General features: G+C 42.4%; 1 protein-coding gene across 6 annotated transcripts in view; it reads left to right on the top strand.

Annotated features, from left to right (window-relative positions):
* ttll7 (tubulin tyrosine ligase-like family, member 7) overlaps window positions 1-13,659 on the top strand; it is a 69,418-nt gene that overhangs the window by 25,375 nt on the left and 30,384 nt on the right. For all 6 annotated transcript variants that reach the window (XM_035653484.1, XM_035653486.1, XM_035653485.1 and 3 more), the window contains exons 10-12: window positions 7,801-7,895; window positions 9,963-10,110; window positions 11,252-11,325. In XM_035653484.1, the coding sequence (XP_035509377.1) occupies window positions 7,801-7,895; window positions 9,963-10,110; window positions 11,252-11,325 (317 nt within the window). The remainder of the gene's footprint in view (window positions 1-7,800; window positions 7,896-9,962; window positions 10,111-11,251; window positions 11,326-13,659) is intronic.

Here is a 13,659-nt window from a genome sequence, read left to right as displayed (position 1 = left end):
GATGCTTCTCAAAACCTAAGGCAAGGCATCTCAAACAGGCGCATTGGTGCTCGAGCAAAGTATCGAAAGGGGAGAAGAGGAAGGTAAAAAAGAGGGACGAGAGGCTTTGTGGTGTGATCCTTATCTAAGTGTCAGCGCCAAGGTTTTCAACAACAAGTTTTCCTCCTATTGAGCATTCAGAGAACATCAAGCACTACCATCGCGCGCACAAATACACAGCTGCTCAATATGCTAACCGAGATGTTTCACTTTTAGGAGGTGTAACAACCAGCAGAGGGGCCATCTGTGTCTCAAATATCAGGAGGAGATTTACATTATGCCCGTTGATTTATTTACTTCATCACACGCGCCACCACCACGAACACACACAAGTACACACAGTCTGTGGTTTGTATTGTCAGTGCCAAGGTTTTGGCTTTAAGGGGTTTCATTGAGTGTCTTTTGAAAGTAAAAAACAAAAACAAAAATGCAAAGGAAAACCTAATCGATGCAGAAATGCACCCAGATTTTGTTAAGCTCAGTAACTGCCCGCTTCATGACACAGGCTTTACTCATAAATTCTGCTAGCAAGTGCTGGTGTCTTAAAATTGGGGTGTGCAGGTCAAAGAGAACAGCAGGCGTCTCCAAATCCAGTGTGAGTACCCCCCCCAAGTTTATCCAGGGCCCATGTGTCAAACGGAGTAAGGAAAATGGAAAAAAATAATACTAGAGTTTTGGTGGGTGATGGGTGAGGAGTAATATAAAAAAAACTATTCCTTTAAATGCTCCACCCCTTATATTTGAAACAGAAACCCCAAAAAAGGAGCACAATTTATCGTTCTCATGACGTCCTGATTGGTGTCCACAGACCCCACCACAAGGACGGGTGTATTGAGGGCCGGCCTCATTATAGGCTCTGGCTCACTTAATTTTTTTTTTGTTGTTGTTCCCCCACACGAGGCAGAAAAAAAAGCTCCAGCTGGTCAACTCTAAATAAAAAGAAACAAGTGTTTGTAGTGAGCATGAATAATTAGAAACCTGACTGGTCCGTGCGAAGCACTCTCTCTAGTGTCAAGCTCCAGGCAGCTCAAAGGCTGGTCTGCCTGCTTGTTAGGGGTACAGTCAGTGTGTGAGGGTACATGTGTGTGTGTGTGTATAAATAAATGTTAGTTAGTGTGTGAATCTGAATTTGATTTGTGCTGCGTCAGTGTGTGTGGTGTTGGAATGAGTGCATACTGGAGGCACTATATGTGTGTTTGCCCTACACTATAAACACACATATACATTATGAAAGCAAGCAACTGAGGGTGTTTCTGTGTTTCTTGTGAATGTGTCTACTCCCCCGTGTGGGTGTGTGTGTATCTGGATGTGTGGTCTTTGTGCCTCCGGGAATAGCCCTGTGCAGTGTGTGTGCATATGTGTGTGTGTGTGTGTGTGTGTGGGGTTGGCCTTTCTGATCTGCCTACCAAACCAACTCGAGCCCCGTCTTTTTATCCAGCCGGGAGAGGCAGGAAGGAATCCTGCTTAAAACACAAAAACAGACCAATTCAGTAAATAACAGAATAAAGAGAGGAGCAGGAAACCTTGTTTGCCAACTTTCATGGTGTTTTACATGTAACTGTTCCATCGCACACAGGAGCGTAGGCTACTTGATTATTGATTGCTGCAACTTAACTTCCCATCCTCATCCATTTCTTTCCCTCTTCCCTAGTCCTCCTGGACGGGTTGTGCAGAGTGATTGGCAACTAATGAGGCAGGCATGGTTAGGTCAACCGTGGCACGGGTTTGTTTGTGTCTCAGTGTGTTTGTGTGCGCGTGAATGGGCATTACCGACAACAGGCCAACAGACTGCAGCCTGACTGCGCCCCTAAGGGTGGTGATTCTTCACCCCTCTCCTCCCTCCCTTCACTCCTTCCTGCAGCTTTCCTCTCTTTCTGTGCTCTGTCTCCCCGATTGTTTCAAGATGAGTTTGGTTTGCCTGTCCATTCCTCAGAGCCAACATAATCCAGACTTCCTTTTCTTTTGAGTGCAAGTGTGTGTGTGTCTCCGTGTGTGTGTGTTTGTGTTGGGGGTGTGTTTGTGGGGAGTAATCTGCGCTAGCAAGTGTAAACAGATGCCACGATGCAAACACAAGGATATTTTATTTACTTTCCCACATCCCCCAACACACAGACACACACTGCAAATGAATTACAACTGCTGAAAATACTGCTAATTTCCTGTGTGGAATAAATAATGCCTCACACTTAAGTAAGCTTTCAATTGGAATTCTGTTTCATCTTGAGAAGGAAAAGTCTAAAGAGTAGCTGTTTTCGTAGGAGTTTTAGAAAAAGGATTTAGAGGTTAGCATGCCTTTCATATATTTCCTCAGGAAATTTGAGAAGTGTTTTCTAACCCCTACAACAGCCTGTTCGAACATTATTGTGTATTCAGGGTGATTAAGGAGGAATTTACTCGCTACCTGTGCTCTCCAAATAATTTTTATCCCTTCATGATTGAATTTTTGAAGGGGGGGAAAATGATAGAAGGAGAATACATACAGTTTGATATACTCAATTATCTCTCAGAGTCTCTCTTGCACCCTTCCACCTTTCATTCTCCTTTTGCCTTTGATTAATCTTCGGCACTTAGTAGGATTCATTCTTATTTAAATGTCCATGGATGTTGTCCTCAGCTCTGAGGGGTTGTCTTTCTCTCTGGGAACCCTAGGTGGCAGTAGTTACCTACGAGCCACTCTTTGGCTTATAAGAGGTTTATTAAAGAATAATTAGAATGATGTATGGGACTGTCTGTCTCTATCCACATCCATTTTCCCCCAACATGACTATTTCATGGAATAAGTATCAAATTAGGAGCGCACAGGCCTCGTATGTGGGGCAGTTGAAAACACACCCGAACATTTAGTCATTTATCATCAGGCATGTATGGCAGCACCAGTGACTGTGTGTGTGTGTCTCCGTGTTTGTGTGCATGCATGTGATTGAGTGGGAAGATATATATTGTATGTTTATGAGTGACATATGGAACTATAGTGTGTGTGATAGAGTGGGCAGGAGACAGTAAAGGAAGGATTTTTTGGGCTCTTAGGTGTGTTTTGTTGATGTATTCTTCTATAGTTTGTCGGTCCTTAGGTGGGATTTTGGTTTTGTGTGTTTTTGTGTGTGCGGCTGCATAACTATGTCCACCCTTGACTTTTTGTGCACCTTCAAAGCACATTTTGTTTAGTTTTTTGTGCTGCATATAATTGTATCTCTGTGTCTTCAAAAAAAACAAAGAAAACAGAAAAAAGCATCTCTTTCTGCACCCCGCCAGCCAGCCAGTCAGGCAGGTCAGGTTGACTGGTGGCTAAGCTAAGCGTTGGCCCGCTCACTCCCAGGACCTTTACCAGCAGCTCAGCATGCTCAGCTAGAGTTTCCCTGTGTCCGACAGGACCACTAAAAATGCCACAAAAAGAACAAAACAGTGATTGATAAGACGGCTGAAACAAGAGAACGACTTAACATGGCGGCCAGCTGTCTGTCTTTCTGTCGCTCTGCTACTCATGCTTTCCCTCTCTGCCTCCCTTTCTTATTCTACCATTGTGCTGCAACAAACACTCCATTCTGACAGCGGTTGAACTGTGCCGATACCCTCGAGTGTGCGGGGCAGAATGGGAGGCTTGTCAAAGCAGTGGTTGTTTACACTCTGCCAGGAATAATAAGGGGGTCGTTTTTCTGAACCGATTAATCACAAGCAGCCCTTGCACTTGTTTGACGAATATTCCAGACACAGAATAGATGTAGATGGGGGGAAGCAATTTGTTATGGAAAGAAAGCAGCTGATTGTTGTTGATCCGTTCCCGTTGCTATGTTATTAGGATCGGTGTGACACAGCAGAGGCCACAGGCACAAACTGTTTGATGCCCACGATGTTTTAAACAATGAGTGAGTCATATAATCATTGTAAGGATGTTTTTTTTACTGGGTTATATTTATAATTGAAATGATAATAATGAATTCTTTGATGGATTTTATCGGCTCTAGGTGTGCAGAATGGCCTATGGCTTTGTTAATAATAGTGTTATTGTCAGGCTTTTATTTTGCCATACAGAGATTACATGAACAAAACACTTCCGGGGGCAGACCCTGCGTCCAAACTGGAAGTTAAAGAGAAATTCCCAAAATGATCAACTAAATCAAATAATATAAGGCATGTAAAAATTTGCTCTTTTCACTTCTACCTCTCTGTCTGTGTTTTAAGACCTGCAATAAAGATCAGTGGACAGGTTTGCAGTTCACAACAATTCAAACCAAATGGATAGTTGAAAAAATAAAAATGTAATAACGCCCCCCTACCACAAGCTTTATTTCAAAACTGCCTTCAGAAACACTGGCAAGTCACTTATGTGTCTCAGTCACACACGTCCAGGTGCAAAAAATGAAAGAGTCACATGTCCTGTACAGAGTACGTTAATGGTTTGCAGCTCACCCGCTGATCTATGTATGTTTAATTGGACGATCAGATGACACTAAACCTGCTCTGTGAAAAATTACCCCCTGATAGGTTCTTTTTTCTACATTCTCATTCTGCTGTTTGACCGAGTGATATTTGGACTACATTGATGCGATGCTGATGCTGAACCAAATCAAAGCATGAGTAGAAAGGAGTTTCTAATCTTTTCATCTGACGTTTTTATTGAATGCGTCTTGGAGCAACGGAGGGCTCCTTTAAGACCCTGCCAGAGTCACTTAAGGAAATCAGACTGGGGGTTTTGGGAGCCTGCAGGGGTTCATTAGGACCAGACTGATCCAACTTCCTCTGCCAGGGAGGAAAAGGAGAACACAGAAACACGGAGAGGGAAATGAATAAGAGAAGTAACCACCAGAGAGTGAGGGCTAGAGAGCTGAGGGAGGAGATGAGTGACCAGACAGAAAACGGGGCGAGAGACAGCAAGAAACAGGGTGGAAAAAGAAACTCACCACAGGAACCGTGCGACAGGCGGGGAGTAGAATGAGAAAAACGAAAGATTGAGGGAGAGCAAAGAGAGTGCCGCGATGCCAGTCTACTCTGTGACAGCTTGACACCACAAATCAAACTAAGAAATGAAGACAAGTAACGAGACAACCGTCGCCAGGATCACTGCCAGTCTGGCTGTTACCTATAGGCTACGGCGCTCTAAAGCCATACTCTTTTCATTGTGTCTGTCATATCGGGGAGTGCTCTAAATGAAAACAGACCTCTTTCCCTCTTTTTCTTTTGTAGAATTTTTTTTTCCTTAGGTAAGGTACTGTAGGTTGAAGTGGAGCTCTGTCCCTCTCAGCACACAGAGGGATGTATTGTAGACTTCATTCTATTGAGTGAAAGAGTTGGATAGAGTCTCTGTTCCTTTTTTCCTCTTTTTTTTGCGCTGGGAGACATTCATCAACCCCCTCCCCCCTTCTTCTGATAAATGGTTGCTGTGTAGAAAAACGCATGTGTGGGTGTGCGCACACACTTACGAAGGCATGCCCATACAAACCCACCATCATGTTGGTGTAGATTTAGTGGCTCACTTGTGGTGTTTGTGGATCTATCCTGAACTAGTCGAAATGACACGGGCAGTGATGGGCCCAACAGGCTCAGCGATGGTATGCAGTTGCTTCAGGTTAACAAAGACCGCTTCGGCTTGGGATACGTTTTCTTGTTCTTGTGTGCTCTCAGTCACATATTCTTTTACACCGCTAGATGTGGAAGTGTCCTTGTGCTACCATATTCATATGCTTCGTAGGAGTTGGGGTTTAGGTGTCTTGCTGAAGGACAATTTGGGAGTAGCCGTTAATATAGGGGGCAGCTTTATTGATTCACTTAAGCCTGCCCAGAATTTTTTTATAGTTGGCTCATGATCCAAATGGACAATCTTTCAGTAGTTATTGCTCTCTTTTTGGGCTACCTGCCCCATGGCTGGCAACACAGTCAAAGCTCTGGGTCTCTCTGTTCCTTGGAGCCCGGTTGTGATGTAAATATTATCTTACTGCACTGTTCCCAAATCTGCCACACAGCAGTAAGCACCTTTGTGTCTGGATTAGTAATGGCTAGTTCAGAGGAAGGGAAGAGAAAAAGGGGATGGAGTTTCTGAGTGCTACCCCCGCAACCCTTGAGATGCTTTGCACATCTCTGTAAAGAAGCTTTTGCCCGTTTTCAGCCAAAATGTTTATGGTTCCAAATGGCCCGATGTTGTACACCATTGGCCTCTTCCACTATTCTTTACCCAAGTTCCCAATTGGTGGACGAAATAGAACACCTCTGATTGGCTCAGCGTTGCTCTGTTACTGAAATCACAATTTGTGATTGGCTGTCGTGCTGCTTTGATGAGTTCAACTGTATCCAACTGCTTTTTCTAAAGGAAGATAGGAACAGGACGAATAATGTTTCAGACACAAATACTCACTCTGACTGCAGATTAAGGCTAGTTGGAAGGATGCATTTCCAGCTAATGATTAGCAGGGATTTTCATTTGACTGATTTGATGGTTATTGAGTTTCACCAACTGTGTGTAGGTATGTTGGGTCATAGTACGGCAGTAGTAATAACATATATATATATATATATATATATATATATAATCCTACATGGATTATATATATTTCTTCCTAATTTTATCAGGCCATTGTCTGCATCTTGCTAGTGGGTGATGTTCTGTTTTAGAGATTCATTGTTCACCTGTTAAGTCAGATATTCCTTTGTGTTGAAAAAAATCATTCACATCTCTCAAATGTAGTCACAAACTCTCATTCAACAAAATACAACTTTATTAAAGCTATTACAAATCTTTTGACATCAAAAGGTGCCAGTCATACTATTGTTCTCACATGAAAAAGAATATAGGCGGTTTAAGCGTTTGAACAATGTTAGGAGGAGACCTGACTTATCTCAATAATCAAGGTTTATCAACCCGAGCCAGCCTTTCGGTGGGCATCTGTTGCATTGTCATTTGAAGTCACCTCATAGGAAGACGCCATTCCAATCACAGTTGCCAGTTCATTCACCCTCCCTCTGCACTTCTCTGCATTTGCTGGTTCTTTTGTTGTCTCAAACAATCTCTTCCTCACCTTGGGAGGGAGACAGAGAGAACATAACAAAGAGTAAAGGCGAAGAATTGATTTGTTGTGTCAGGTATAATAACTGATACCTGAATACCTTGCACCGGTGCTGGAAATTGTTCTGATAAGAAAGGTAAGCTGCTCTTAAATTTTTCCCAAGGTGATACTGGTTTTTGTACCTCAAATCACAGGTGATTTTGTTCTCACTCAGTTGACTCTCTCTGAGCGCTCCTTGATTGTATATGATGGCAGTGAACTGAGCGATGGTGATTCGCTGATGCTCACAAAGAGATAATTGCAGCAGTGGTATGGATAAGTGCAGCAGTGCCTGGAATACGTATGTTACAGACACGTGGACTGTTTGCTGTGGTTGGCTGAAAAGGGCTAGGTCACTAATCTGGTGACAGTTTAACCTACACAATCTGTTCTTATGCACACACATGTTCTTCTCCATGCACAAGCATACACACAGCAGTGTCAAGACAGGATTTATGCCCAGGCAAAGGCTAAGAGATCCAAAATGTCCTTGAAAGAGGAAAAAAAAAACTCCCTTTCCATCTCTTTCTTCCTTCTTCTCTCCTCTTTCCTCTCCTTCTTGTGGGAACAGATCTCTTTTTTCCAAAGATGCCCTAAATCCACTCCTGTAATTGCATAGCATTTCTGTCTGCTGAATAGAGAAGAAAGAAAAAAAAATGTGATGAAGTAGAAAAAAATAAAAACCCAGAATATTCTTTGAATGTTTCTCTCCTCTCCTCTCTGGCAGATCAATCGAGCTCCGAGCTTTGGGACCGATCAGAAGATTGATTACGACGTGAAGAAAGGGGTGCTGCTCAACGCTCTAAAACTCCTCAATATTCGGTACTGTTCTCTGCCACGGTCATACACACACATGCTCGTGCTTGCAGATAGACACACATGAATTGCATCTTGGGGCCCCATTAAGTTTCATGTGCACAGACAGGCAAACCTCACGTCAAACTTTATTTTATTATTTATTTCTCTGAATGTTTAAAGATTTCAATCGATTCTTTCAGTGTTCTTTATTTGGCAACCCTGAAAACTTTGTAATTACTTTGATGCACGGCACAATTCAGCTTCAGTCCTGTTTTGTTTTCAAACTGAGGACACAATAGTGACATTAGTCTGAAACTAACAGGAAGTTTGAGCTCTGGACAAAAAAAATGCTGTACTTGTAAATTTGTGTGTTGGTGCTGCTGTGGTGGATACAAAGACAGATAATGGCCAAGGTGCAAAGCTATGCCTCTATTGTGCGCTTTGTGCATCCTTCAATCAGACACGCTGTGGGTGTGTGTATGTGTGATAGGAACAGGATAACAGTTACGCTATCTGTATTTCAGAGTCCACATTGTTTATCTGTCTCTGTATATTAACATAAGCTTCCTGTGGTGGTCCTTTACTTTGCGGGTGTATTTGTTTGCCTGTTTAGGTTACACATACTGTCATTCTTGTTGTGTAATGTATTTCTTGTATATATGTAGTGTGTGTGTGTGTGTGTGTGTGTGTGTGTGTGTGTATAGTGTATAAAGTATATATATGTAGTGTGTGTGTGTGTGTGTGTATGTGTGTGTGTGGGTGTGTGCTGTGTGTGTGTGTGGTGTTGTGCGGTGTGTGTGTGTGCGTGTGTGTTTGCTGAGCATGCTTTTTCTGTCCCAAGGCTACAGTGCAGTCTGCCACTGATTGATCATCGTACACCAGACCTCTGGATCTCTGCTCTCTTTTTCCTTTCTCTCTCTGTGCTTGTCCTCCTCTTTACTTGCCTCTAATATAGTTCTTCAACTCAACTAGTCACACACACATTACACACACACACACACACACCACACACACACAACACACACACAGACACACAATGGATCAATTACATGCAGCACCATATATCTAGTTTGGCCAAGTGTGGAGCGTGGTGCAGCCATCCTACATGAAAACTCACTCCATCCTCCCTCCCAGCTTCAGACGGCACAAACAAATCTCTTATCAAAATGATTTGTTTAATGGCTGTTGTTTGCTGTGTTCCCACAGATTAAAAGGGGAGATTTGATTATTTCATGACAAATAAATCGTAGGAGGCCTCGAAAAGCGGCGGGGAGCTCTCTCCACTGGACAAACTGCTTATGTTCATGCTGGAGTGAATGAGGGTTTTGTTCTACCTTGCTCACTTTGTCCTTATATAGTAATGCTTTGCTTCCCAAAAGGGAGGGGTTGGTGGTGTGTAGAGGTAGGGTCGACTCTCAACTCGGCTCACAGCACCAACTGTATCAACGTGGGATCAATTCAGACCCGGCCGGGCATGGACATTGATGAACCTCAGCCCCCCAACAGCACTCAATATCCAATTTAAAGGGCCAGCGATTGACTAAAATGAATTGCCCTTTCTCCAGACTGCAATGGCCCACTTGTTCAGAATTAGCTGTCTGGTCCTGTTCACCCTGGGTTTGTCGATTTGTTTGTGTCTCAGCTCCATTTTTTATCTCTGTATTGTTGGATGTTTTATTAGGGGTTTTTTACTCCCACAATTATGTGATCAAAAGGCAAATTCAGGTCAGTCCATGAGTTAGGCATAAGACCTGCATGCTGTCAAGCTTCATCATACTTTACAGCTTTCATGAAACCCACTTTCTGCTGATAGCATCTATTCTTAAGGGAGTATGTAGAGTAAGAACTATTACAGGATGTGGTTGCAAAAACAAATGAGAATGGGAAAGAGCACTTAAAACATTTAAGACATTTGTTTCTCGACAGCAGCTAAACCTGTAAAAGAACGCTAATAACATATGCAAAGTATTATTGTAAAACAGATAAACTTGTCAGAGCTTCAGTGGGAAAACATTAAAAAAGGAACTGTACATGTTAATGTACTTGAAATGTGCATTCTGTTGACTCTGTGCTTGTTTTGTGTTGATCCAGAGCCAGTGATAAGAAACGCAACCTGGCCCAGCAGAAGGCAGAGGCTCAGAGACGGCTCTATGGACATGGCTCCATGAAGAAACTCTCTGCTGCTTCCTCGGACTGGGAGAAACAACGTCACACACTGGAGCGAAGGAGAGAAGAGCTGGTGAGGCACAAACAAAATATTAAACTAGTCCATTTAGTTTAAACCTTAATATTCACTACAAAAAGATTTGCTGAAAAAGAACATTTATACAGTTACACATATTCCCACCTGGGATCTGCTGAGTAAAACCACAATTCTCTCTGCTGGCAACTGACCAACTGCAGTGGAGCATCTGGGATGCTACGCAGCTGTACAAGGTGGTGCACCATGACTATGTTCAAGGGATTTAAGAGTGAAACTCATTCATTTCCCCACCCAGACTAGGGAATAAAACAATGGCTGTACAGTCATAAGCCCCGATCATAAGTCTCCAAATACCCCAAAAGCCTTTTAGGCCACACCAAAATGAACACAAAATGTGGCTTGGCTTTAGGGACAGGTGTTTAGAAATATAATTTATTAGACACATAAATCAGTTTGTAAAAAACAAACATTAGAAATTATTATTTTATAGGAAACTTCAGTAAAAAACACCTGTGCGTTTGTGTTATACACTTTCCTCAGGATTGAAACAAGAAAAGTTGAAAACCTTAGCAGAAACTCAGCTTCACTTACTTCTTACTCTGCGTCAAAAGAGTCGAAGTTTTCTGAGACAAGCATACCATTTAATTATTTTCTCTTTGAAGGAGTCGGGAGCTTTTCTCATATATATGAGGAAAAGTGGCAGCTACTAGTACTTTACGCCTCCCTCCCTTTTTGATTAGCCTTTTGATCAGCCACAGCAGTAATCAGCGGGAATAAGGAAAGATGGCGCAGAGGCACTATTTTAAAAAGGGCACTACCTCATCTTTAAGTGCTGTTATGGCTGAAGTGCGAGACCAGGTTCAGGTCTATTGAAGGCACACATCACTCAAAGCTCGATGATACTGCAGTGCCAGTAGTGGAGTGAGCACCTCCTCTCTGCTAAATGCCAAACTGGCCAACTGAGTTCCATAATTATACCTTTGTAACATATTAATAAAACAGTAGATTGAACAATTCCTCATTGTTTGGTGAGACCTACTTTTCTCTCCTCTTGCGTACACCTTTTTAAAACTTTATTCTTTCTTATTTAATAGAAGAAAAAAAATTAAGGTGGCTATGGAAGTGACTTTCACCTAAGAGATTTAATCATTTTCCTTTGGTTTTCTCCTATTTCTAGAAAGAGCGACTGGCACAGGTCCGCAAGCAAATCTCCAGGGAGGAGCATGAAAAGCAACATCTGGGTAACTACAGGTAAGGAAGAGGCAAACAACCGGGGAGAGGGGGCTCTCCCTTCAGGAACTCCACCCACTACACCGGTGCCAGCTCTGCTTACATTTATAGGGTCATCTGCAGAGCGCTAAGCTCTCAGGAGAATAAATAATGCTGCTGCAGAGAGAACAAACAAAAGAGAACACCCAATGTTTTGAGAGCGTGAGACGGAAGATTTAAGATTGAAAGAATATGTAAAATACAAAGGGAGAAATCAGAGGTAGTGTGTAATGGCAAGGTTCAAATTGCTCTATACACAATGTTTGCCTTTTCAGAATTTCAGAAATGCAAATTAGCATGTATACTTTTCCTGCATACTGCAAGCCATTCTCCATCTCGTCTCTCCCCCACACCTCTATTCTTTTCTCCTGTATCTCCAGCCGGGACTTTAGAAGATACTGAGCGTGTCAATTTTTAACAGTCACCTCACAGACGAGGCAGATCCAACCTTAGAGCATGACTCAGCAACACCAAGTTCTGATTTGCCGCTTATCCCTTGCAAATTGTAAATGCTCCTTCACCCCCTCAGTTTCTCTACCCGCCTTTGTCTCTTTATCCAACATGTACAAACATTTCCAGGTCTTGATTTCCTTTTCTCTCTCTTGGATACATTTTTTTTGGGCACACTCACAGACACACACACACCTACACAATTGGCTCACACAGACACATGCACTTTCCCTTCTTGCTGTCACCCCAAGTGGAAGTGACTTCTTGACTCACCACTTGACTGAATGGCTAGTCAGAAAGCTGATCCCAGCCTGCATGAAGTGCTGTCACCTCCTTCCTCTTTTCCGACACGCAGCCAGACAGTCAATCAGACAGGCTGAGGTCTGTCTGGAGCACCCCTAATAAAGACCTCTTAGCATTCAAATGGTGTCCCGTCGCAGCACTGGAGTCTGATTAACACACTGCTTCTCATTAGATGAGTTTGGGTAATGAACTTACTTACATTCGGCTATTAGATGAAACTTGCATCAGGTACAGACAAGCCAGGACCCTGTGGCATCAGAGGGAGACCCAGCTTGTTGATGCCATTGTTGATGTTCATTTAACGTAATTTAAGCAGTTGGAATCAGGAGGCTTGAGAGACACTGTTGACCAAAATAAAGATTTGATTTGATTTGAGATGAATGGAATATGAATGGAATATAGTTTTGTCTCCAGCCCAATTGGGAACATGTGGGAGGAAAATAGGCCTCAGCATGAAGATTTGATTTAAAAACTATTGTAGGGTCACCCTCAAATAAAATGTCCATATGTTCGGAGATGGAGGGTGCCAAAAGGAGGGAGCAGTTAACACCCACTATTAAAGTGTTGACCTTTTGCTTTTCAGTCAAGTGATTTATGTTTCTCTTTGAGAAATGACAAGTTCTGGCTCTTTTCATATATTATCATTTCAGTTCAGTTTATCCGGGTGTTATGAAGAGACTTTTTCCACATTTCTCAGAGTGCCTCTCAAGAGAAGGGAAAAATCTGGTCCGTGTACCTTAAAGGTGGTTAAAAAGTATGGCAGTTACAAAATCTCATATAGGATAGTGCCAAGGGAAGGAAATAAAGTGGCTGGTTCATCTCAGGTCTCTCGACGTTCAGCAGTTGCTTGATTTGAACTGCAGCAACTAAAGGAATGCATAAAATTGGGTCAACTTCTCAACAATATGGAAATCGTGTATTCAGAACAGCCTCTCTGCATAAAATAGTTAAATGGCATATTGGGTGCAGTAAAAGTTTTAATGGTGAAATTGTGCAATGTTAAACTTTACTTGACATTGTACTTGCACTATAATCTACAATTCAGATGCTAAGATGTGTGAATAGCTTAGTAGTAATAGCTTAGTAATCAATATTTACAAGAATCGGCCCATCATCATGATCATGCGGGGCATTCCGGCTGCATAAACAGTATATTCAACTTTATATCTTTTTAAAAAGGATGACTGTACTTTAACCCCCTTTAACTTTAACTCCCTCTTGATTCAAAAGGCCAACTCTGGAGGAGTCTGGCTCTAAATGTTTGTGTAGACTCCAAACTCTTTCCCCGCTTTAACACTCCACATGGGCCAATGCTTATTGTGATTAAAACACTGTCATTGTTTTGATCTGATGGCTGAAGCGGTGACTTGGATTTTGGAGATGTATTATGAGGATAACCAGGCAGAGGTTTATACATTGTCCTAATCCCCTCAGGCCTAAGATAAACACTCAGCACTGTTAAAACTAAGCAGAACTAAGCAGAACTATGCAGAACGTGTGAACATTAATAAAGACTGTGACAAACTGAAGTGCACATCTCACTGAGAGTGTGTGTGTGTGTGT

This window comes from Morone saxatilis, unplaced genomic scaffold, assembly GCF_004916995.1.
Source record: "Morone saxatilis isolate NCDOM2014 unplaced genomic scaffold, NCSU_SB_2.0 Contig12, whole genome shotgun sequence".
NCBI classification, from domain to species: Eukaryota; Metazoa; Chordata; class Actinopteri; family Moronidae; genus Morone; species Morone saxatilis.
This window is presented reverse-complemented; position numbering and strand designations above follow the sequence as displayed.